The sequence below is a fragment of the Anopheles nili genome, chromosome 2, assembly GCF_943737925.1.
Source record: "Anopheles nili chromosome 2, idAnoNiliSN_F5_01, whole genome shotgun sequence".
Lineage (NCBI taxonomy): Eukaryota > Metazoa > Arthropoda > Insecta > Diptera > Culicidae > Anopheles > Anopheles nili.
The window spans coordinates 27,474,559-27,497,808 of NC_071291.1; the positions used below are offsets into that span (position 1 = coordinate 27,474,559).

Consider the following 23,250-nt stretch of genomic DNA (forward strand, 5'->3'; position numbering starts at 1 on the left):
AACGGTTTAGGTATCTTTCTTATTATTTACGATTATTCGTACGTTCAATATAACTCATTCGTGACCGCATTTCTGATTTAATTAGTGGAGTTTCAAAACACCACCTTTTCGCAGTAAGAGGTGATATTTCCGTTAATCTGCTTGGTCACCGTCGGTTTCTGTCGCTTTTTAAAGGTGATAAATATTTGAATCATTTTACGCTAAATTACCCTTATAACAATATCATATGAAATCAAACCATTGAGGATTAAGGTTGTCCTCCATTTTACATACTAAATTAATGCACCTTAGCTAATCAAAATAACTTTGAAAATAGTATAGCCAATCGGCAAAGCTCTGAAGAAGTAGATTTGAAATCTGTTACACGCCACAACATGATCCTCCGGTGCGATACGGTCTGATGAAAGGTTGATTAATTTTCAAGTAGTTGCGCGTTGGAATTTATTTTATGCGCCTCTCTGATTCATATGATGTTTTTTTTTTTGCCCATCTTTGGATATGCCGTCCAAGAGCAATAATGTGTCATTGGAGAGCTACTATATCAAAAGGAGATCGACCATAGATCATTTAAGTCTTCCTTTTGTATCAACAGCACCATTCGAACCGTCTCTGCGGAGGAACTATGTTATGGTTTATTCTTATGTGAAGTCTTATGAGAACTTTGCGATCTCAGTCGTAAATTTAACAAAAAAAGACTACAAAACCAAATAGACACAAAACAAAAGTTTTGCTAAGCCTAAAGTTTACGTCCACCTCAACATTAGTACATCAATCGTTCGATCTCTCTCTCTCTCTCTCAAGTAGATGTTTCAGATTTATCTCTGGTTCGCTATGATAGAGTTCGAGGTGTACGTTCGTGCGAAGAAAGGCGCAATCATGAAAGAACTAAAATGCTACATTTGTGCCAATCGATACCACTATAGACGAATACCCCCCGGTAATGGCAGATTGTGTGCCACTTTCGAGATTTGTTTCAGATTTCTTTCGACCAGACCTAAGTGATATGATTTGGGAGGATCGAGCAGCGTTACTCGTATCCTTGATCTATCGTTTCCACCCATCCATTCCTGGGTGCGCTCGATAAGGCCCGCCAGAATTTTGTTTGGGTCCACATTTCCCTTTCATCTAGAAAGGCTGGGAATGACGCGCGAGTCGGTTACGAAAGGTAACCGTCATAAACGCCCATTCCCCAATGCCAGGCCTAGTGGAGCCACTCGAGGAAGTTGTACTGCACCACCATCGGGAACACCATCGAGAACAGGATACCGGTAAAGATGCCGGTGATGAGCATGGCCGCCGCAAACATACCGGCCGTCATTGCGTACTGCGGCTCGACCGACTGCGGTGCGTACATCATGCCAAGCGAGCTGAAGTAACCGGATGAGAACGCCATCACGACGGCGATGCCCCAATACACCCAATCGTTGGTGATGTACACGGGCAGGACTCGCGAGATGTTTAGCGGCTGGTAGTTGCAGAAGAGGAACAGCGGTAGGAAGACGGCCCGCAGGACGACGGGCCATACCATGTACTTCGGCTTCGGCCAGGTCACCCAGGATGTCAGCAAACTGCCAAGCATGGCGCACACGTTGAACGTCAGGAAGCAGCAGATACTTACGAACAATTCGTCCCCGATGACGAAATCGCTATCCGAGCGCTTGATGTCGGAGTGGACGGCCGGAAAGACGGATAACGTGATGAAGAACACGAAAAACACGTTAAACAGCTGCGGGAAAGCCTGCTTGAAGATGGTCCAGTATGGTGGCCGGCCGCCCATATTCGCTCGTTGGTTCGATTCAATCTCTTTCTCCTTAAGCAGCTCGTGATAGCGGTAGAATTTCTAGAATATTGTTAGAAGTGCAGTATGATTAGCATTTACGGTTCGTATAGATAGATGTTCGTGGTACGCATCCGTGACTGAGTCTTACATTCAACGGCAGTGCGAAGTAGGTGTCGAAGCAGAGCAGTAGCACAAACATTGCGGTGATGAAGTAATAAATTGCCGCCGTCCTCACGGAGGACGCGAACTGTGAGCTAAGGATCGAGATGATAGACGCGAACGTGCCGCTGATGTTCGAGCCAAGTACTACCGCACCGGTGTACTTAAAGGGAAGCTTCGCGGCCATACCGTACACCGTGTTCTGGTAGATACCACCGGCCACTGAATGTCGCAAAAGAATGGAAGGGTGAAAGGTTAGTAGAGTGTCGTTATGAAAGATAAAACTATGCCTTGTGAGAAACGTACTATTCAATATCACCACCGTGGTCATCGTGATCCAGAAGAACGCACCGGGCCACTCCGAGGAGTTGATCATGGCCAGCACGACGGTGACGACGAAGACGATTACCTCGATAAGGATGCTGTACACGATGCGCTTCGTAAGATTACCGCTAAAAAGGGAAATAAAGAATTGAACTCTATAAACGGTGTTCTAAGGACCCCAAATCCTTCTCGGCTCGAGCGCGCTACTTACCCCAGATTGATGAAGATATTGAGCCAGTTAAACAAAAGATTAGGAATCTGCGAAGCAAACCCAACGGATGACAGGAAGTATGTACCGTACTCCGACTCGATGCCGGTGTAGTTTTGACTTAACTTATAGTCTACAAAGTACTGGTTTTTGTGAAAAAGAAAAGAAAAAAAGCGCACAGAGCGCATTAGCACTGATCGAAAAATCAACACACCCACAAAAAGCTTACCGATTTGGCAGTGATGAACATGTTCCACGGCATCAGCGTACCGACGCCGTGGATTGCGAACGTCAGGAAAACGAGCAGCAGCTTGTCCCGCGGTGGATTCAACTCCATCTTGGCACGCTCCATCGTCAACCCTGGAAGCAGGTTCCATCGCGTGAGCAGATAGTACAAGGTGAAAAACATTTTCACGCGTCGACACCAAGAACGCGCCAAGCGTTTGTTTTGTCCCTTCAGAGTCGACGGGCAACGTTGTAATGGTCTCCCCACTGTACACTAAAACAACCCGGCTGGGTCTGGGGTCTCAGCAGAGACCAACTTAGACTATGTCACGGTTTGGGGTGGTCTGGTGTCACCCAGCGAAAACACCACGATACCAACGGAGGTGGTGAAAATGCACTGTTTTTTTCTGTTTGTAAGAAGATAGCGCTCGAAATCAGAAGAAACAAACCGGGCGACCAACTTGGTGGCGTGTGTACGTTCTCGCGTAAGGACGAACGACCCGGACAAGCGAAAAGAAGCCACTGAAATGGTGGTCAAAATCGACGAGTTCCACAAGTCGCCGCTGGGATGAGACAGGACAAAAAAGGGAAACCCAGGACAAAGAGCGGACTCGGAAGGCCAGTGGACGAAGGGAACAAAATCGAAAAAGGGAACAGAAGAGAAGATGTGAAATTATAGCCCCATTGTTGCTGGGGAGCCTGGTGGCGGTTTAAGCCTGGACATGATGGAGGACCGCTGCCAGCAGCAAAGAAGGAGCTGAAGATTGCGTGTTGAACGCACCAGTCCCTTCCGCTGTAGTTATCTTTCCGTCCCTTCGCGAAGACGCTCATCGAATGCAGGGCTTTGCAGTGTGGCATGCGCTGCGGGAAAAATTCAAGGAAATTATGCCCTTTGGACGGGAATCCACCCAGTGATCCAGCAACGGGAACTGATGGAATTTGTTTCCTCAGATGTTCTAGCATTGCGATACACATAAAAAGCACTATGGGATTTTCTACTATATCGTGCATAAAATACATTCTTGTATGTATATTAAAGTAACTTTTGAAGAACAACTAATTCATTGTCGAAGTGTTGTTTGATAAATATAATACGTGAATTGAATTCACCAAAAAAAAAATAGTCATACAAAACAACTAGAAAACATCAGCAGCGCACGTACATTTCTTCTTCGCATATATCGAGCCAATGATCGATCGATTAAATACCTCTATCAAAGCGAAATTGCATCACCAAAACAGGAATTGAGTGCATGTGCATGGGTATTGGAATAAAAATTAATGAAAACACACACTGCACAGCTGTAGCAGAGGAAAAGATAAAAGGAGGAAATGGGGAAGAAATATGTGAAAAATATGAACAAGAAAAACCGACCAAAATACGCATTATTTATGAGAAGCGACAGAGCTGTATTGCCGATGGGCGTGTTTCGAGAAAGAGGGTTTTTAAATTTATCCGAAACGATCACGAAGCGAACTGCGAAAATATTATTTTGTACTTCAATTTCACATTTTATATGAAACGAATCTTCCGAAATATAACTCGGAAATTATAAGAAATATATATATTTTTTCATGGCTCTAGCAGCAAAAAGCAGAGTAAATTTAGCGAACTGTTGATGGGAGTAATGAGCAACGAAACAATTTTTCGATTGCTAAGTGGTTACTTCAACAGCTAAGGCAACGTTACTATAGCGTGATATTTCAGCGAGTTATTTTCGGCGCACGTGTTTGATAAGTGTATTAAAAACAAACCACGCTACCAGTTTTCTTGCTCTACCTGCTGCCGGCTTCCAAGAGGCCCCTCGTTGGGTGACCCTGCCGCTGAAGCAAAACGCAGTCTAAACGCCAAATGTAAGCATTTACCTTTGAGCTGAGCTTTGTTGTCGTTTATTATTTATGCTAGCTCCTCGAAAATGATACTGTCCCTCGCTAGCCGGCTATTCGACCGCGATGCGTGATTTTTTCAAAAAGCTTTTACTGCAACCAAGCCCAAGCATTTGTTGTTCATCGCGAATTCGCTGCTGGGCGGATTGGGCAGACCCATAAATTATGCCTTCCGATCGTGCACCACCGAAACACACCCCAGGGGGGCGCCCGAGAGTCTTAATTTGCTACGTGATAGCACAACATGCGCGAAGTGCATCAGACCTTTTTGCTGACACCGTAAGCGCATGTATATATTGCGATGGCACATTAACAAATGTTTCAAAGAAGAACGCCACACATTCCGAGGGAAATGGTAAAGAGGTGATGGTTTTAAAAAATTCGTACTGATATGTTTCGACCGGGACAGCCGAAAAACCCAAAAAAAACTGCTGTTGTTGGGGTTTTTTTTTCGTTCGCTTCGACAACATTCCCGAGTCTGCATACGCACCTTTGAAATTGAGCTCGTCATTTGGAAGGTTGTTCTCTTCCCAAGCCGGCGTGAGCCGCACTGGTTCGGTTTTTTCCAAGAAGGGTGCCTTTTCGGTTTCATTATTGGAGCCTGGAAGAAGAAAAAGAAAAACAAAACATATTTAAAAAAAAGCCCCATTCGTAATCAACTAATGCTTTTGTCTTAGCGATCTTTGTCTCACTTAGCTCGACTACGACTACGCCGTCATACGTTTCGAAGAAACCAATCATTTGCAACCGTAAGTCACGTGGTACATAAAGCAACACGAGCGGCATTTCGAACCGCAGGTCGCGTGTCTGATAGACGGGCGATGAGAGCTATGAAATAATATTTGCCCCACATTCAATCAAACGCTTATTCTTGCATAACACTGACGATCACGTCAACGATCGTAGGGCACGTTAGAAGGTTAGCGCAGGACCTCTCATGATGAGTTGTTTTAAAATAAACAGTACGCTTACACGCGTTTAACCATGTGGGCGAACGGGAGCTGCTATTCCTTTCTTCGCATCGCCCCTATCGCTAATTGTTCCATTGTGCATCAGACGTCTGTGATGATGCGCGCGGATCGTCATCAAGCTGTCTTCACTTGCGATTCGATGCTAAAAACGCCCAGCCCTTCCTTGGTGCGGAGTGCAACGGACCCTACACCTCAGGACTGGGTGATGGCGGTTGCATTGGGGTAAATCTCAGACACTTTTAATCGGTCCGGACGGACAATAAATAACGCTCGTCATTGGCGACCACGGGGCAATTTTTCACGCCATGATCAAGTGCTGTCGTGTTTCGTATCGCAACCGGCCGGATTTACCACCGAGGCGCGTGAGACGATCGCGCGAACCGTGCCAATAGTGCCGAGCGAGGGCGCGAACGCGTCTGCCCAACCTGCCAACCCCAACGGTTGATATGAATAAAGAATGGGGCAGTTTATAGAGTTGATCTATTTTTATCGTCACGCGCATCAGATCTTTCTGCTCGCGTTTTTGTTGTTGTTGGTCATTCTTTCTGCCTCACCGAGCGGACGCGGCAAGACTTTCTCGAACCACAGTAGATGGTCAGTTGGATGGATGGGCTATAGATCAATTGGATAGGAATGCGTGTGTAGTAGCCCAGCAACCGGAATGTGGCGATAGGAATTTCCTTTGATCAACCCAGGGATCTCGAGGATCCGAGGACGCTCGGAAGCCGGTGAAATCAATTTATGAACCAATTATGTAGAGAGGAGCAAAAGAAGGGGACATTATTATGCGATGCTGCTTGCGTTATTATGCATGGTGGTCCACTTGAATCAATCAATCAGAGTGCTCCCGCTGCAGATAACGCCTTGTACTGTGTGGTGGGCTTCGCATCGTCTAACTTGTTATCATACTTTAACTGAAATCAGCCAATGAAAGTTGATAAGGATGCTTATAACGGTCGATACTGTTATCATTTGCACCGAAATGGTTTCATGCATACATAAACATTATTCATGTCGTAAACTGCGCCACGGGTTCTTGCATACCGTAACAATAGCTTCATGTGGTCTAAAAGACAAATCAAGGACACATGTGACCGTTTTTGAAACTAGTCAATCGATTAAAGCCTTGAAACGGGACTAACTCAAACAATTCAAGTGTTAATCAGTACTATTGATCCAAGCCCTATCATGCGACTTGTGGGTTAAACATACTTGTTAAACTGATAGCTTAAAGAATCGATCTGGATTCTTCCTCATGAGGTTCGATGGATGGTTTGGAACGATTGATGGATGGTTAAGCTTTGATTACGATAGCGATTACATTGAATTATTTCCTCTCAAAATCTGCGTTGCGACTAGAATAGCAGGTTACGATTACGTAACAATTTAAAATTAGTGATTCGATTTGTTTGGACGCCCTTCACGCGTAACATCAACAGAAGCGAGCAACTTCGATGCACACGGTCGCCAGCAGAAATAGTTCCATCAAGCATCGTCTCCGATTGGGAGACGTGCCAACCCGATTTGTTTGTTTACCTCATCCTCACGAGCTAAAAATTCTAGCTTTAATAATTCACACCGAATACTTACCGCCTCTGCTGCTAACAACGCTAATGTTCGCTCCATTCATCCGTCCGCCGCCGGGGAGAAGGTTTTGACTATCGTATGATGCCATCTCGTAGTTAGAAAACGTACCGTCCCCGTTGATGTTATCGCCCGTTCCTGCCTGCACGCTATATCTTATCCGTTCCGGCTCAGCCTAGTTGCCATCCAACCGAACCAGTAACTAACGGCACAACAAACCCGCCAAAAGGATGCCTCTAGCTGCGCTGGTACAATTCGCTGGTGCGCGTTCCGGTAACCAGGCGTGCCGTCATTTGAGCTGCCCGATTGGAATTATGCAAGATTTGCGTGTTTTGCGGCTTAAAACATCATATCAGTTACAAACACGTGGCCGCGAATTATGTCGAGTGTGCGCGAACTCCTCAGACAACGAACCGGTCCAACCTTGCCGATACACTCGTTTCCAGCGCACTTAAGCAAACTAGATTACTTCAACGGGTTCTGGTGAAGCAAAACTGTCATGTTTTCTGGTTTGAACTGTTCGCCGCTACAGCTGCTACCGCTTTAATCTGTAAAAAACGAAGAGCAAAGTTGATATAAAAAGGTACTAGAGGAGATACAATCAATGACGTCGCAGCAGCGCCCTGATAATGACTGAGGCCTATCTCGCCGGCCAATCAAACATTATTAATGGTTCCCTTCTTTTACAAATTCCTCCATGATGCGGTACCTAGAAACAGTTGACCGTGTTGCTTGACGAAACGAAGGCCGATGGTCTTATCAATTGAAACCAAACCCACACGGTAGAGAGTTTCGTTCGAAAGAGCGGTGGGTTCCCAATTTTATGCTCCCAAAAATGCCATCAGCGGGTCGTAATTCAACTCGGGTCAAGACAGCCACGGATGCGTTTGTTTGCCGGATTCTTCACTTATGATCACTCACTCGTAGAACGGTCGGTACACTACTGGAATGTGTAACATGCAACATTTCGAACGAACCGCTGCCGCAGGATCGCCTGATAACGCCGCAGCACAATGGAAGAGGCTATCACTTAGGCTACGAGATATAAGATTGCCACCTGCAGTGAGTCTTTGACTACAGTGCGTGTGCTCAATCTTTTGTCTGTTGAAAATTTGCCGGTCTGCAAGATCCATGATTCTAAGCAGACCCAATCTATAGCGCAATTTGTGGCAACGTGGGAGGTTTGGACCCGTGCCGACCGGCTGGAGCAACAGCGTAATCGTCGTAATTTATTCGATCAATTACGACACAAATTAAATGCAATTGAGACACATCGCCAACAGCCAATATTGCACAACAGGATCGCGATGCAAATTTAATTGTTATGGCGACTTAAACGATTGTTGATCGCATGTAAAGTACCGGCCAAAAGAACGTGGGAAAAACATGCCGCGTGTTCACCGAAAACCTTATCCAAAATTTAACCTAGAATATCTTTAACGTGCGAAGGATATATTTGGCGCGAAATGAGCTAAACGTGCCGGCATGTAAAGCTATTAACTGCCAATAATCCAAACACGTGAACGACCAATTAAGCGGAACTGAATCTTAGAAAGAGGGTGACGCATATATTTGCACATTTGCCCACGACAGCGTTACGAGTAACACTCTTCACAATATAGTCAGGTCTGTTTTAACAGCTGCTCTGCGCGTTTTAAGCGGCTACGTACTGATTTTTGCTCTCACTGATGTGCAATCCAATGCATGAATGCAACACACTATGCTGCCACATGCGGTTTGTGCTCAAACCACATGCACTACGTTATCTGGATTTCTCCGTAACCAGATAATAGATTGTGTAACTTATGCACGTGGAATGGGGTGAAAGGAACGTACTGGTGCTGTTGAAGCGAATGAGTAAGCGTTGAATCTAACCGGAAACAGCGACCGGGCCACATGTCAGCTAGTGAACATTTCGACAAGAATCGATTCGGTAGGCCAATGTTCGTGGGCTTATTTTTAGAAATCCGCCTCTACATTTGACGTCTTCCGCCATAGGAGGCGGGTTTGATGATCGACCCTATGTTTTACGGTTAGATGTTTATCCAACAACATCGGGCGGAAAATATTCTGTGTTTTCGGATGCAGACCGCATTCTTCCAACGAGTCACACTATATTCAGCGTTCACAATAATTTGTCATCCTTTCGCGCAATGGAATGTTCGTGCCCTGTTCTGTAACCACTGATATTTAGATTATCGCTTTGTCGTTTATTTTCACATTACTCCTTGCCTGTTGAACATCGATCTAACAGATGGGAGAAAACACTTTCATCGGCGATTTCATTACACACGCTAAAATCAATACCATGTCGTCCAAAAAACCGGAGAACAGAAAGACGCACAAGCAAGCCGATACCGCTTCGTCTACCTACCTTTCTAATGAACCCGGCAGTTTAATGATGTTCCGGGGCGAATCAGCACTCAGAAAACAGTCACGTGGCCAGCACGCCGGCGGCTCTGATGACCATGCGATATGATGTTTTAATTTAACTTAAATCACTATTTCTTTTACGGTGCGTACAAATGCATTTCACGTAAACAGCCACTTATTTTGACAACCATAGTTACAGTCAGGCAAACTAAGGGATAGAAGAGATTTTTTGACAATTTGCCTCTTCAGGAGTATGCACACCGGACTCGATTCTTACAGATAACAGCATGAAGTTTTTTCTTCCTAGTTGCATTCTTATTATGGAATCAAATTCAACGTTTCAAAAATTGATTATACGATCTAAAATAAATTGAGTTTTTTGTTGGTACATTAAGTTGAAATTTGACCATTTTGTTTTAAATTTATCAAGTGTTCATAATTAGATTTCAAATTGCAAAAGGATGCCACGGTAGGCAGGCAGCCGATTAGTACTAAATTGTAAAACAAAAAAAATGTACTAAAACGATGAAACCGTCAAGTTAATAACTTGACAGTAAACAAAACATACTGAAGATACGCGCTGTTTTTCCAGTAAATAAGTTTTGGTTTTGCAAACGATTATATTCTAAGTTATTTACAATGGTGAGCAGCAAAACACAACTTGAAGAATTACAGGAATACTTCAAAGGGCACAACAAAACCAGAGAAGCTTCAAAGGCGCACACAGCGAAGGTACACTCGGTTGGTTGGAACTGCGATGGACGCCGGTTAGCGTCCGGCTCATTTGATAAGACGGTGGCAGTATTCACACTGGATCGGGATCGATTGGTAATGTAGGCGAAAGATTATCTTCATAGAGCAGCAAAATAATCATACATATATTACAGAACAAAGAGAACACTTACCGCGGACATACCGGATCGGTCGATCAACTCTGCTGGCACGCTTCGATGCCCGACTTGTTGAGCACGGCCAGCGGCGATAAAACCGTGCGCATTTGGGACGTACGAGTGGGTAAATGTGCCACATTCATCAACACCAAAGGGGAAAACATTAACATAACCTGGTCGCCAGATGGGCACACAATCGCCGTCGGCAATAAGGAGGATCTTGTAACGTTCATCGATACTCGTACGCACAAAATTCGAGCCGAGGAGCAGTTCAGCTTCGAAGTAAACGAAATCGCATGGAGTAACGGGAGCGATCTCTTTTTCCTGACCAATGGGCAGGGATGTGTACACATACTAAACTACCCGAACCTCGAGTTACAGCAAGTGCTCAAGGCACATCCGAGCACCTGCATTTGCATTGAGTTTGATCCGACGGGCAAATATTTCGCAACCGGTTCCGCCGACGCGCTAGTTTCGCTTTGGGACGCAGAAGAGCTGGCGTGCTTGCGGGTGTTTTCACGACTTGATTGGCCGGTGCGTACGATCTCTTTCAGCCACGATGGCAAGTTATTGGCTTCGGCAAGTGAAGATTTGCTAATTGATATCGGAGACACCGAAACAGGCGAGAAGGTAGCCGACATATCCGTTGATGCCGCCACGTTTACAGTTGCCTGGCATCCAAAACAGTACATTTTGGCTTATGCGTGCGATGATAAAGACGCCAACGATAGGCGACGAGATGCCGGCAGTTTAAAAGTATGGGGATTTACAGAATAAAAATTAATTGTACATCAGAATAATATTCAATAGGTAATTGCAAGAACTCTTTCAAAATTTTCATTTTTCTCAACAAAGAATAGAATTAGCATTCCGCAACGCTATGTTACAGTCTCATGCCCAAGTTTCTTCTTGGTACCGATTTAATTTAATCATCTCTTCAATGTACTGCGCATCTCCGATAGCTTCTATCAAAGCTTCCTTTACAGCCTGAGGCATATTTTTTGAACTGCCCGAAATCAGCACATACCCACCGTTATCCACTAAGAGCTTCTTCAACAACATATCTTCCTTCCGGATTAGATGTTGCACGTAAACTTTGTCAGGTTGGTCACGGGAAAAAGCACAGAACAATTGCAACATGCCACTCTGCTCCATACGTTTGAGGTCCTCTTCGCAATGGAAATCTGCAGTGGAACTACGGCACCCAAAGAACAGAACCAGCGGTGCAGAGTTTGGTGTTTCAGAGAGCTCCCTTTCTTGAAGAATACCACGAAACGGAGCCAATCCTGTTCCCGGACCAATCATGACGAGCGGTATTTTCTATGGAGAGTTAAAAAACATCCTACTATCAATAAGAGTTTTAAAGGAAAAATTTGAGTGAACTTACGTTATCCAAAGGAAGCTGGAATGTACTTTTTCGCACCCAAGCGTGTACCATTTCTCCTGGGGTCAGCTTTTTCAACCAATGGGAACACAAACCGCGCCGTGGTACGCTAAGCTTCGTCTTGTACTCTATTACAGCAACAAGAATTTGCAATTTCCCACTCTCAACGGCCGAAGCGATCGAAAATGCTCTCGGTTTAATTGGCTGGAACAACTCGAACAGCGCTTCTGGAGTGAGGTTTTTCGCAGCATGGGGAAAATCCTGCAGTACTTCTAGTATCGTTCTTCTAGGACGATTAGCATACGCAAAGAGCTCTTCTTGCCCTTCAAACTGGCTGAATTCGATCAACTTTTCTCGTTCCAACTCATTGGGACAAGTTTTAGCTAGCACAGCAAAAGCTCTGGCACGGGGAATAGCCGTTAGGTCCCAGAATTGCTCGGCAATAGCAATCAACGGTAATGGTTTGTTTAGAATAGACGGAACAGGCATTTCTAAAATAGAAATAAAAAAAATATTCGTAACGATGTCAGTAAAGTGTATAATATTCTAAATATACATAAATGCTTCTGTCCTCCAGGCGGTTGACTTGGGTACGATTTCCACGTGTAAGCTGTAAGAATTGCACTAACAGTTTTATACAGCGGCAACATGCGCTCATAGAAATGACAGTTGTTGCTTGGTAGAAAACGTGCATGTTTTGTATAAAGCTGTGTTATTGTAAATTTCACGTTTTGCTCGCTTGGATTGTTAAATACTTCCCTAAGGTTCATTTTTAAACAAAATGCTCCGTCGTCAGGCTCGTCTACGACGAGAATACCTCTACAGAAAGGCAGTAGAAAGCAAACATAAAATAATTCAGGAGAAAAAGGAACGAATAAAACGGTCGCTCGAAGAGCATATACCAATACACGGAGATCTAAAAAAGGATGCACTGGATCTGCAAGAAAAACTCAAGTGGACTGACGAAGGTCCCAAGCGAGCAGCTGAAATCAGTGGTGAAAGTGGAGGCGCAAATACGGCCGACTCAAAGGACGATGAATACCGCTACGCTGGTTGTGAAGATCCAAAGATCATGATCACGACATCGCGCGATCCATCGAGCCGATTGAAGCAGTTTGTGAAGGAGTTAAGGCTAATCTTTCCTAATGCACAAAGAATGAACCGCGGAAATTTTGAAATGAAGCAAATCATACACGCCTGCCGTGCTAACAATGTGACTGACTTCATCGTGGTACATGAGCACCGAGGAGTGCCGGATAACCTCACCATCTGCCATTTGCCGTACGGCCCGACGGCAAGTTTCAGCATGTCTGGCATCGTTATGCGTCATGACATTCCGGAAATCGGTACAATGAGTGAACAGAAACCCCACCTAATCTTTCACAACTTTAAGACGAAACTCGCTGAACGGACCATGTCTATTCTGCGGTTTCTGTTTCCCGTACCCAAGGAAGATTCGAAACGCGTCATGACGTTCGCCAACCACGACGATTTCATCAGTTTCCGGCATCACACCTATCGAATGGTGGACAAACAGTTAGAGCTAACGGAATGTGGTCCTCGCTTTCAGCTGATGCTTTACCAGATCAAGTTGGGAACCATGGACGAACTCGACGCAGCCGATACAGAATGGGTATACCGGCCATACATGAACACAGCCGCCAAAAGACGGTTCCTGTCAGATGACGACGGTTGGCAAGAAGATAACGAAACACCGTCATAGATGCTTGGATTACATTACATTGTCACATTTATGTATGGTGCAATAAAAAAACATAAATATAATTTTTTTAATTTTTTATGAACTTTTTCCAAAGCTAATGATCAAATCATTAACGTCAGAAAGGTAAAATACCGCGAGTTGATTGACTACTTCTGCCCAACCACGAGAGGTTCCAATTTTTGCCTTTGACCAGCTCACGTTCGCTAGGTAGGTGTAGGAACCGGATTTGTTTAAAATACAATTGTTCGTTCCACACCGTACAATGTATGGTATCAGATTTGTTAAAATCTACAAAACGAAAGGCGCAGCATCTGATTGCAATAATGCAGTGCTTCTTTCCATTGTTCCCCATTATCTTATCTAACCAGGTTCAAGTAAACATTTACATTACATTTACAGCAGCGCATGAAAATATTAATGAAAATGCAGCAGTGAAAATATTACTTACCAGAATCGATTGCTTTCAGTTCGATAATCGTATCCTTGTCGAGCACCAACTCGAGTTGATGGAATATATCGAACAATTCGTTAACATTTTCGGCGGAATTGTACGGCCTTACGTAGAGCACATCACCCGAACTCCATGGGATGCACTTTTTTTCGAACGTTATCATTCGAACGTCTTGGAAATGATCGACAGCCGTCGTACGTCGGTTCTCCAGAACTATCGTCTGAAACCCGTTCGGCATTTGAACGTTGGCGTACAAATCTATGTCGTCCGCGTCACGTTGATCCGTATTTACGATATTCACCTTCCAGCGATACTCTCGGGGACTTTCGAGTAGCTTATGTTGCCCGGCTGGCAGTGGCGCTACTTTGGCCAACTGTTCCCACAGCTGGTTGACCCAAGGCAAAAACACGGCTCCATAACCCAGATCGTGTTGATCATCGCACAGGCCTATCGATATAAGCGGCGTACCACCGAGCTGCTGCAGCCGTTTATGCAGCTTTTTGGCTACAAAATTAAACTTCGGATAGCGAGAATCCCCGAGACCTAGTACGGCAAAGTGCACTTGACCCAGAGAATCACTAGGTAAACTTTTTCTTAACAGAAACTTCCAGAACCGTTTCATGTTGTCTGGCTCTTCGCCCTGGCCGTAAGTGGAGCATACACACACTACGGCCCGTTCACTGATCAGCTGAGATACGTCGTATTCGTCCATCGGCAATACATGCCCTCGGAAGTGGTACATCTTCGATTCGCGCCATATCTGCTCTGCCAAATCTTGCGCCGTTCCCGACTGACTCCCGTACAGAATTGTTAGTTTGCGATCCAACATCGTGCGTTCAGTGGAAATTAGCGGTGAACACAACACAGCACCCTGCACTAGTGAACACGTTCAAGTTTCTTGTGCAACCGGTTGTTTACGTCGGAGCAATCCACTAGGTCGTCGAACCATGATCCTGCACGAATCATATCAACACAGAACAGCTGATCAATTTGACGGCCATGGTTCAAAATGCTAAGGCATGTGCCAGGCAAATTGTTTGCATCATACACTATCAAATCCACAAAAATCATATTTCAAGAAGCTTTAATCATTTTCAATGTAAAGAGGGTAAAGATTTATCCGAATCAAGTGGCTGGAAGGCTATAATAGACATTTTACTCAAATATGCTGACACTTGATGTCACTATAAATCCGAACCTGCACGGAAGCTTCCTAGTCCGCTATAAAGGTTTACGAGAAATTTAAGAGAACTTTGGAAATTGATAAGAAAAACTGTTGTTTTTTGTTCTGTAAAATTATTAGTCTTTATTAGGTTTCACAATTCACTTTTTGAACATTATACAACAATGCAACTCAATGCAATTTTAAAGTCACGCCAGCATTTCAGCAGCAACAGTGTATAATCTGGGCTGAGGAAGAAAGCGCTAAATTGCAGAACGATATTAAGTTTAAAATCTTGAAAATAAATTATTTTTGTTACGTTTTCTATTTTAAAGATAATGAATCGATTGAATTTAGATTAAAATATGCAGATATAATCAATTAAAGAGGTCATTTATAAAACATACAGGGTTTTTGGATAATCGAGTTTTAATTAAACTTTTTAATTCTTAGAAAACATTGATTCTTTAAACACTCTTAGAATTTAGAAGATAGGCTTTTAGCTTGGATCTAGAAAGATCTACATCTATTTACAATGCGATTATATATTTTAAAAGACCTATTTTCTAACTGAAGCTAGAAAGTCGTTCAAGAGATGAAACATTCACGTGCTGACAATGATGACATTGCTAAAATGTTATCCTTAATCATGCAATTAGCTTCGATTAGTTCTTGAAAAATACCTTAAATTATTATGATACTTACAATTAATTTGACCGCTTCTATTGCAGTTCAACATAGAAAATATTTATATAATTTTTAAATATTCCGAACCGGTAGCGGTTCTTTTGTTTGATCTGTCAACAAGCTTGCCAATTGACAGGAAGACAGTTTGACATTGCATGCGTAAAATAAGAATATTCTTCCTAAAATATTGTGGGCCACAAAAGTAGTTTCGATAAATCATTTTCACATTGTGCTTCGATTTTAGCGTGCTTTGGGGTTTGCGACTTGTTATTACGTCGGTTAAAAACGTTCCGCACTCGCTTGCAACCGTTCTTCGTCGTGTTTTGGAAGGTTTTGAACTGTTTGAAGTAGCGTATGGCTGGTTGGCAAAGAAACGCATGGACATGTCCTAAAAGTTCCACATCAACTATCTAGCTGTCGGTGGTAGTGTGATAATCTTTTGTAATTCCTACATCAATTTCTTTTCTGGGAATTGTATCAGAGTTGAAACAAAATGTCTAATAATTCACGTGATGGCAATGAAAACTTTTGGCAAGCAAACCAACATCCGCCACCGCATCTGTACGCGCACGCACAACACCAACAGCAACTTCATCAGCCGCTGTTGCAGCAACCGGTGCCGCAGCTGCTTCCCCATCCGCAGCATCTTTCGTACGCCGTTTCGGCCGTGCCGGTAGTGCAGCCATCGGCGGCTCCTTTTTATCATAATGGTGCGGGTATGGTAGATACCTTTGGCAATACCGGTAACGGATTTTCCATGCTACACGGAACGCACCAACAAATGAATGAGGAGTACACCGATCCGTACGGTCAACCTATAAAACTGGTGTATCAAACGCCACAACACCAGTCCACATTGACTGGCATGGTCACCGGGATGGCTTGCCCGCAAGAAGAAACCCTTCAAACCCCCTCTGCACAGGACAAACAAGGATATGAGCTGTTTTCAAACAACAATAGCTTTGTGTTGGCTGCTCCCGGGTTTGGGTTTACATTGCATAATTCTCAGCAGCAGCATCATCAGCAACAACAACAACAACGAATGGCACAACCACAAGAAACACAACAACAACAGCTGTCGCAGCATCAATCGCAGCAGTCGCAACATCAATTCTCTTCGACGCCATTAGCAGCTGCACAGCCGGTTGTAACTCATGCGGTACATTCTGCTCCGGTTCAATCTACTCCTACGATGGAAAATGGAAACAGCAGCACTTCGGCTAGTTCATTAATCAGTCAGCTGGTTGGGAATTGGGCCCCAACTATTTCCGGAACGTACGGAAACGGACCAGCCAGCATGGTGAACGATGTTTCAATGCACTCATCAAGCCCCAGAAAGGAAAATAGCATAAGCTCCGTGTCTCCAACCAAGGCAAGCACCCAAAAGGCCGTCATAAATCCTGTCCCACCAACCATGGCCGGTAATATATCGCAAGCGAACGTTTCATCCCCAAGCTCACCGGGCGTTATTCTGGCAAACAAGAACGTGAACGTTTCGAGCCCATCGGCTGCCGCAGTTTACAACCAACAGAACGATGATAATTCTGCAAAACTTGATCAGAACGTGAACAAAAAACAACGCATTGTGGCCGAGGTAAAACCGATGCGAATGTCCTACTCTGATGTGCTGAGCAAAAATGTACCTTCCGGTTCAGGTTCCGTTGCAAACGTTTCTAACGCAATGTCTACTACGATGATAAATGGAGAGCTTGGTAACGTGCTTCCTGCAACGGCAGGCACAAAATCATCATTGGCAAATGGCTCTAACGGTGGCACGAAATCGAAACGGGAAAATAAACGCTCCAACAGTGGGCTTGAACGTAAATCAACTGGGAATAATTCATACCAGAAGGATCGCATTGTCGATGGATCATCGAAAAAGGGAGATCGATCGAACGGTTCTGGTACTGGATCTATTTCTCCCGTTTTAACGGATGGAAGTATCAAAATGGATGTGAGTATCGACACAGCCATTAAAACTGGACAGGAAAAGGGGCGCAAATCGGATAAATCTGGTTTGAAAAAGGATAAAATTTTCCGGGCTGGTCCGGAAGGAGCTGATGGCAATATGGTGTGCAAGAAAGCTCCATTTGGCCAAGCCTTGGATGATGAGCCAGAGGAAAATGCAGGACTGCAGAACCGAGACAGCACTGCGGCAATGATAAACGATGAAACCGAAGAGGAACGTGGAGAGGATTTCGATGACTATGATTCAGAGGAATACGAACAAGACAGTGTCGGATCAGACATTACCGACCAGCAGAATAAGCCAGCCAACGATGGTGGTGGCAGCGAGGAACTTCCATTTGTGTACAATGTGAAGAAAAACACTGGTAGTTCGAATGTAACACATTTTGAAAAAATTAACCCATCACGTACGTCTGCAGTGCACCGAAAGGGCGCACGCAGTGTTGGGCCTCGTTCCTCTGGTAAGCAGCTGGATAAGTCAGTCAATAGTCCAGCAGGTAGCAAGCGGTCAGTCCGATCGCGCAAGAATCAAAAATACGCGTTTTTGGAGAAACTACTTTTCAAATGGGTCGAGTTTAATGTTCTAGCATTAAACTGGCTGTGGTCGCTGGTAAGCGATGTCGTTTATCTAAGTGTACGGTTGGCCTGGGATTACTTATTGTCCGGTTATCAGTATTGCTGGCAACATGTGTGCACCATGCGACAAGATTTCAGCAAAAACTCTGGCCGTCCGGGTGTTTGGTTCCGAGATTTATGTCAATCGTTTGATAATCGCTTTGCGAAAGACTCAAGGTGGGCGTTTTGGAGGCGCTGCCGCAGACAAACGCCATTAGATACGCCGGAGTCGAAAACTAGCCATTATCGGGACGGCCGACTACCATCGACGGCGGATGAAGCCATGTCCTCGTTGCTCAATTGCAAGGGTAAAGATGCGTATAGTATTCTAGGCGTGAGCCCGGACTGTTCGCAGGAACAGATAAGAAAGCACTACAAAAAGATCGCCGTTCTGGTACACCCGGACAAGAACAAACAACCGGGTGCTGAGGAAGCGTTCAAAGTACTGCAGCGCTCGTTCGAACTGATTGGTGAGCCGGAAAGCCGCAAAGAATACGATCAGAGTCTCGCTGAGGCGCTCAACGCGGAAAAAGCGTGGTCAGAAATAAATGATTTACTAACGCAACTGCACACAAAAATATCGGAAGCTGCCAATACTATTAGGTAAGGTGAATTAGAAGACGAAACAGGCTTTATCTCTATAACGTAATCCTTTGCTCACAATAGATGCAGCAGTTGCTGTCTACGGCATCCGCGCAAACCCACTGGACGAGCGCATTACGCCGCTAGGGAATGCAGCTCATGCAAAATCCGTCACCCGGCTCGAGAGGTAAAGCTTATGCAAAATGTTGACAGTGCTGTTGGCTAAAGGTACACGTTATCTCTCGTGCTTGTATTCAAATTTCAGGGAGATATTTGGGCTGAAACAAGTTTCCTCGGTTTACGTTGGAAGTATCTTGCGATGATGGAGGGCAATGTTTACGACATAACGGAATGGGCCAACTGCCAAAAGGGTGCTCTATCGCATCTGCAACCCAACTCGCATATCGTACAGTATCGCATCGTACTTGGAAGCAGCTCCCAGCAACAACAACAGCAGCAGCAGCAACCGCAACAACAGCAAGGTCAACCGCAGGATAAGGAACAGCTTGGACGCTCCCGTAAGGAAGCAGCTGCAAAGTGGGTCTCACATAATCTAGATAATTATCATTTCGATCGATTCATTTTTTGTTTCGTATTACAGCGAACCAAACCTAGACGATTTTCTCAACAACATCTATGCTGGGCAGAATCAGCAGACATCTTCGCAGAATGCCTCCTCTAAGCGACGTTTTCGAAGAAACTAAACGATCGAGACCATTCAATATTTACCAAGGTCCAAGAGAGTAGAAAATCTCCAACTCACTCATACTCCACTTCAGCCAATCCTTCTCTGCCTTCTCAGCAAAATAGCTGAACCTATTGCTAACATGCGTATCATGCTAAAAGGCACGTGCGCCTAAATTTGGTGTAGTAGTACGAGTCTACAAATCTCTAAATACTCTGTCCCATCGGAATAACTGCAGAAGTATTCGCCAGTGGTTAGTAGGATCTGGATATATCATTTTTTAACAAGGTTTTAATTCGTATCGCCGATAGATTTGACATCAAACACAGTTTCAGTACAAACCCGATCAAAGAATCCGATAATGGCATGGTTCGGTAGTTTGAATTGCAAATTATTGCGACAGAACACGAAACAGCATATGGGAATTAATTGAAATTAAATATTTGTTTCATAAAGTGTGTCGTACGACTGCTTTCGATATGTGTCGATGTCAACTTACCCTTTCGATTACTGCAAAGTAAAACAAATTGGCAGTTGAAACATTAGTTTACGTATAAGGCAACGCATATAGACGTATATATATATATATGTATATGTAACCAATTAAATAAAATGAACTACTCATCTACAATTTCTTTGATAAATGTAGAAAGATGACCGAACGTAAAAACTGCTGTACAAACAAAGATGGACAATTGGATAGCCATCAGGCAGAGGTAGGTCCTTTTATGGCGGACTCAGTTCTTAAATAAATTAAACGATCAGTTCAAGACCAGTTAAAGCATACCAAGATCGGTTAAAATGATGTGCAATATATTTGAATCATCTAAAAAGTATCCAAAAGGACAAATATTGGGAATTTTATTTGAAAAGTTAATTTTAAAATTGAGTGCGCTTTTAATGCTCATCGATGTAACATATGACGCCAGTGGAAATCGTACTGACTTATCCTATCGTCGGGTTTTGTTATGACAGCGCCTTGAATATACAATGTATTAATTTCAACAGCTCACGAACGGCATTCCGATGGCAGAAGAAGCGATTTTCGAGTTTTTGCATTCAGAAATTGTAAATTATACACTATCGAAAGAAAACAGTAAGGTGAATAACGGATAATAATTAGTTGCAGTCGATGGAGGAATCACTTTATGTAGCTTAATCGATTTTTTCCAGGAAAATGATCTCTCCACACTAGAATACATTGGTTTCACTACAGGGTACAGAATCATCGAGCGTTTGACCCGCGAATGGCCTAGATTCAAGGATGAGCTGGATACTATGAAGTTTATATGCACTGACTTTTGGAGTTCAATATATCGGAAGCAGATCGACAACTTGCGAACGAACCATCAAGGAGTGTACGTACTACAGGATAACGCATTTCGCTTCCTTACTCGCCTCTCGTCTGGCTCACAGTATTTGGAACATGCCCCAAAGGTAAAGAAGAACGTGCAAAGCTAGCAGCGCATGGAAGCAAACAAAATTGTATTGAATATGCTCTTTATTTTAATTCCAGTTCGTTGCGTTTACTTGTGGGTTGGTACGTGGCGGATTAGCAAATCTCGGTATTACAAGCACGGTCACTGCGGAAGTTCAGACCATGCCTTCATGTAAGTTTCACATTCAGGTGAATCGAACGTAGGAAAAAGGGTGTATCTTCATGAAAAACATAATACAAAAATAAAAATAACCGAAAGTTAAATGACATAAATACAGCGAAGTGTAGATTTGTTTATATTTTTGTTTACGAAAAACGTCAGTTGAACGATATTCTGCTTCGGTAACGCATGTGCTCGGTCCGCGGTTCAAATTGAAAAGAAATGAGTGGCTCATGGAAAAAATACGTCCTCTGGTTTGCTCAAGAACATGTCGATTTCCGACAAGCAGTGAGTAAAAAATTACCATTGTATCGTTTGTGAGCACAAAGTTAATATTTCTTTTATTGATCGACCAACTTGCCTTAGGAAATCTCCTCCTTGATGCGCCTTTGGAACATTCAAATGAAAACCTCTTCAAAACATAATCCGGAACGACCATTTTGGATTGTGGAAATGCAAAACGATGATTCAGCGCGCAAAATTGCCTCGCGTTCTATATCACTGAGGTGTATATTCGAATTGTGGGCACATTCCAGTTCTGGCCTGGCAAGTTTCCACGAAGAACTACAACGGTACATCGATACAAACAAAACGACCCTACATGATTATTTCGAGTCGAAGAAGTCGTTTAAAATTTCAGTAGAAACGTACAATAAACACTTTAATCAAAAGGAAAAGGTTGCAAAAATCGAAACCATGCAATACCTTCCAGTTGAAGGACCAGTTAATTTGAAGACCCCAGACGTGCACTACTGGTACATTGAATTCTGGGGCATGGATCCAATGAATGTTCCGGAGCAACCGAACGATGTGCTCTTTGGTCGGTGGGTCGCAGATGGAAAGCGCGATTTGATAAATGAAATTTCATTGAAAAATCGAAAATTCATCGGGAACACCTCAATGGATCCGCAGCTTTCGCTTCTGATGGCTAACCAGGGTCTCGTTCGTGATGGCGATTTAGTGTTTGATCCGTTTGCAGGCTCGGGATCGCTTTTGGTTGCCGCGGCCAAGTTTGGAGCGTACGTTGTAGGTACAGACATTGACTATATGGTCGTGCATGGGAAATCGAAGCCAACCCGTGTGAATCAGAAGGTACGAGCCGAAGATGAAAGCATCCTAGCTAACTTGCAGCAGTATGGCTGCGGAGGACTTTTTGTGGACGTGTTGGTGGCAGATTTTTCAAGAAGCATTTGGACAAAGAACATTATCCTTGATAGTATCATTACCGATCGTAAGTAGTTGTTGTTACCCAATGATAGGTAAAGAAACTCTTATCATGTTAAATACGATCATCGTTCTAGCGCCTTATGGTATTCGCGAGGCAACGGAGCGAATTGAATTCAAAACTAAGCGTAAAACAACGGTAATGACAGAAGATGCGGTTCACTATCCATCCACCTCACCTTATCAATTGTGCCAGATGTATAAAGATTTACTTCAGTTTGCTGCCGGTCACCTTAAACTTGGCGGCCGGTTGGTTTGCTGGTTTCCAACGCTAAAGTAAGCATACTTATCGCTTAAAAATACATCAACTGATTTCCCTTTTTTTGTACGCATTGGTTTCGTAGGAAAGATTACGATTGCGATATGCTGCCACGACATAGAAACCTGACTTTGATTGCTAATTCCGAGCAGCCGCTCTCGGGTTATAGTTCACGACGGTTGCTAACATATGAAAAGGTGTCGGATTATGAAGAAAATCATGACGGGTTCGAAATGCCGAGCACTGTGGTTGAAAATTTCCGAGAACGTTACTTTACCCAGCTGGCCGAGGATAATGGAACGCGCAAGGAGCGACGTCTAGCGTTACGGGAGACTGGCCGCAAAGAGGCTATGGTACGAGGTAAACAACAACAGCCCGATGGGAAATGGCGCTATCCTTCTGGAAGCACGTGATGCATAGTATGATGTAGAAATTATTTCGGTTTATTAAAAATATAACGATACTCTATTGTGAACAATTTTCACTAATCTTGACAATCTAGATTTCTCTT

The 23,250-nt window shown here is 43.8% G+C and overlaps 7 protein-coding genes across 10 annotated transcripts; 5 read left to right on the forward strand and 2 right to left on the reverse strand.

Moving 5' to 3' along the window:
* On the reverse strand, positions 1 to 7,280 carry LOC128721379 (equilibrative nucleoside transporter 1). Of its 3 annotated transcripts, none has more exons than XM_053815126.1 (7): positions 7,145 to 7,280; positions 5,074 to 5,184; positions 2,701 to 2,831; positions 2,475 to 2,614; positions 2,246 to 2,391; positions 1,929 to 2,161; positions 1 to 1,840 (listed from the first exon to the last, which is right to left on the reverse strand). In XM_053815126.1, exons 1-7 carry the CDS (start codon positions 7,227 to 7,229, stop codon positions 1,202 to 1,204), a joined length of 1,485 nt encoding a protein of 494 aa, XP_053671101.1. In that variant the 5' UTR covers positions 7,230 to 7,280; the 3' UTR covers positions 1 to 1,201. The 3 variants fall into 3 exon arrangements, with proteins under 3 accessions (XP_053671101.1, XP_053671103.1, XP_053671102.1); XM_053815128.1 differs by having other exon boundaries at positions 7,148 to 7,229; XM_053815127.1 differs by having other exon boundaries at positions 5,074 to 5,195; positions 7,144 to 7,229.
* Positions 7,281 to 10,150: 2,870 nt separating this feature from the next.
* Positions 10,151 to 11,178, forward strand: LOC128720104 (THO complex subunit 3). Its single transcript, XM_053813750.1, has 2 exons — positions 10,151 to 10,339; positions 10,399 to 11,178. Exons 1-2 carry the CDS (start codon positions 10,151 to 10,153, stop codon positions 11,176 to 11,178), a joined length of 969 nt encoding a protein of 322 aa, XP_053669725.1.
* Positions 11,179 to 11,292: 114 nt separating this feature from the next.
* Positions 11,293 to 14,788, reverse strand: LOC128720637 (NADPH-dependent diflavin oxidoreductase 1). The gene is made up of 3 exons (XM_053814319.1): positions 13,957 to 14,788; positions 11,789 to 12,276; positions 11,293 to 11,721 (listed from the first exon to the last, which is right to left on the reverse strand). The coding sequence occupies exons 1-3, from the start codon at positions 14,786 to 14,788 to the stop codon at positions 11,293 to 11,295; spliced, it is 1,749 nt and encodes a 582-aa protein (XP_053670294.1).
* Positions 12,567 to 13,509, forward strand: LOC128730958 (U3 small nucleolar ribonucleoprotein protein IMP4). Of its 2 annotated transcripts, XM_053824051.1 has the most exons (2): positions 12,567 to 12,753; positions 12,793 to 13,509. In XM_053824051.1, exons 1-2 carry the CDS (start codon positions 12,567 to 12,569, stop codon positions 13,506 to 13,508), a joined length of 903 nt encoding a protein of 300 aa, XP_053680026.1. In that variant the 3' UTR covers position 13,509. The 2 variants fall into 2 exon arrangements, with proteins under 2 accessions (XP_053680026.1, XP_053680025.1); XM_053824050.1 differs by having other exon boundaries at positions 12,567 to 13,509.
* A 1,513-nt stretch (positions 14,789 to 16,301) lies between the features above and the next one.
* LOC128731373 (uncharacterized) lies at positions 16,302 to 20,275 on the forward strand. The gene is made up of 4 exons (XM_053824488.1): positions 16,302 to 18,994; positions 19,058 to 19,160; positions 19,239 to 19,510; positions 19,575 to 20,275. Exons 1-4 carry the CDS (start codon positions 16,302 to 16,304, stop codon positions 19,675 to 19,677), a joined length of 3,171 nt encoding a protein of 1,056 aa, XP_053680463.1. The 3' UTR covers positions 19,678 to 20,275.
* A 343-nt stretch (positions 20,276 to 20,618) lies between these two features.
* LOC128732292 (trafficking protein particle complex subunit 6b) lies at positions 20,619 to 21,323 on the forward strand. The gene is made up of 3 exons (XM_053825478.1): positions 20,619 to 20,759; positions 20,832 to 21,095; positions 21,175 to 21,323. The coding sequence occupies exons 1-3, from the start codon at positions 20,685 to 20,687 to the stop codon at positions 21,298 to 21,300; spliced, it is 465 nt and encodes a 154-aa protein (XP_053681453.1). The 5' UTR covers positions 20,619 to 20,684; the 3' UTR covers positions 21,301 to 21,323.
* Positions 21,324 to 21,478: 155 nt separating this feature from the next.
* LOC128720648 (tRNA (guanine(10)-N2)-methyltransferase homolog) lies at positions 21,479 to 23,152 on the forward strand. Its single transcript, XM_053814330.1, has 4 exons — positions 21,479 to 21,544; positions 21,623 to 22,487; positions 22,558 to 22,756; positions 22,825 to 23,152. The coding sequence occupies exons 1-4, from the start codon at positions 21,479 to 21,481 to the stop codon at positions 23,150 to 23,152; spliced, it is 1,458 nt and encodes a 485-aa protein (XP_053670305.1).
* Positions 23,153 to 23,250: the final 98 nt, after the last annotated feature.

Bases quoted from the DNA above. Each gene is read 5' to 3' on its own strand.
- LOC128721379 (XM_053815127.1), bottom strand. From the start codon at position 7,229: ATGGCATCATACGATAGTCAAAACCTTCTCCCCGGCGGCGGACGGATG. The intron at 5,196-7,143 runs TAAGTATTCGGT...TGTTTTTCTTTT, and splicing joins GTTGTTAGCAGCAGAGGCGG to TCTTCTTCCAGGCTCCAATA. The intron at 1,841-1,928 runs GTAAGACTCAGT...ACAATATTCTAG, and splicing joins ACTTCGCACTGCCGTTGAAT to AAATTCTACCGCTATCACGA.
- LOC128720648 (XM_053814330.1), top strand. From the start codon at position 21,479: ATGAGTGGCTCATGGAAAAAATACGTCCTCTGGTTTGCTCAAGAACAT. The intron at 21,545-21,622 runs GTGAGTAAAAAA...AACTTGCCTTAG, and splicing joins ATGTCGATTTCCGACAAGCA to GAAATCTCCTCCTTGATGCG. The intron at 22,488-22,557 runs GTAAGTAGTTGT...TCATCGTTCTAG, and splicing joins TGATAGTATCATTACCGATC to CGCCTTATGGTATTCGCGAG.
- LOC128732292 (XM_053825478.1), top strand. From the start codon at position 20,685: ATGGCAGAAGAAGCGATTTTCGAGTTTTTGCATTCAGAAATTGTAAAT. The intron at 20,760-20,831 runs GTGAATAACGGA...GATTTTTTCCAG, and splicing joins TATCGAAAGAAAACAGTAAG to GAAAATGATCTCTCCACACT. The intron at 21,096-21,174 runs GTAAAGAAGAAC...TTTTAATTCCAG, and splicing joins ATTTGGAACATGCCCCAAAG to TTCGTTGCGTTTACTTGTGG.
- LOC128720104 (XM_053813750.1), top strand. From the start codon at position 10,151: ATGGTGAGCAGCAAAACACAACTTGAAGAATTACAGGAATACTTCAAA. The intron at 10,340-10,398 runs GTAATGTAGGCG...CATATATTACAG, and splicing joins CACTGGATCGGGATCGATTG to AACAAAGAGAACACTTACCG.
- LOC128731373 (XM_053824488.1), top strand. From the start codon at position 16,302: ATGTCTAATAATTCACGTGATGGCAATGAAAACTTTTGGCAAGCAAAC. The intron at 18,995-19,057 runs GTAAGGTGAATT...TGCTCACAATAG, and splicing joins GAAGCTGCCAATACTATTAG to ATGCAGCAGTTGCTGTCTAC. The intron at 19,511-19,574 runs GTGGGTCTCACA...TTCGTATTACAG, and splicing joins CGTAAGGAAGCAGCTGCAAA to CGAACCAAACCTAGACGATT.
- LOC128730958 (XM_053824050.1), top strand. From the start codon at position 12,567: ATGCTCCGTCGTCAGGCTCGTCTACGACGAGAATACCTCTACAGAAAG.
- LOC128720637 (XM_053814319.1), bottom strand. From the start codon at position 14,788: ATGTTGGATCGCAAACTAACAATTCTGTACGGGAGTCAGTCGGGAACG. The intron at 12,277-13,956 runs GTAAGTAATATT...TTTCTATTTTAG, and splicing joins ACTGAAAGCAATCGATTCTG to AAATGCCTGTTCCGTCTATT. The intron at 11,722-11,788 runs GTAAGTTCACTC...AACTCTCCATAG, and splicing joins TCCAGCTTCCTTTGGATAAC to AAAATACCGCTCGTCATGAT.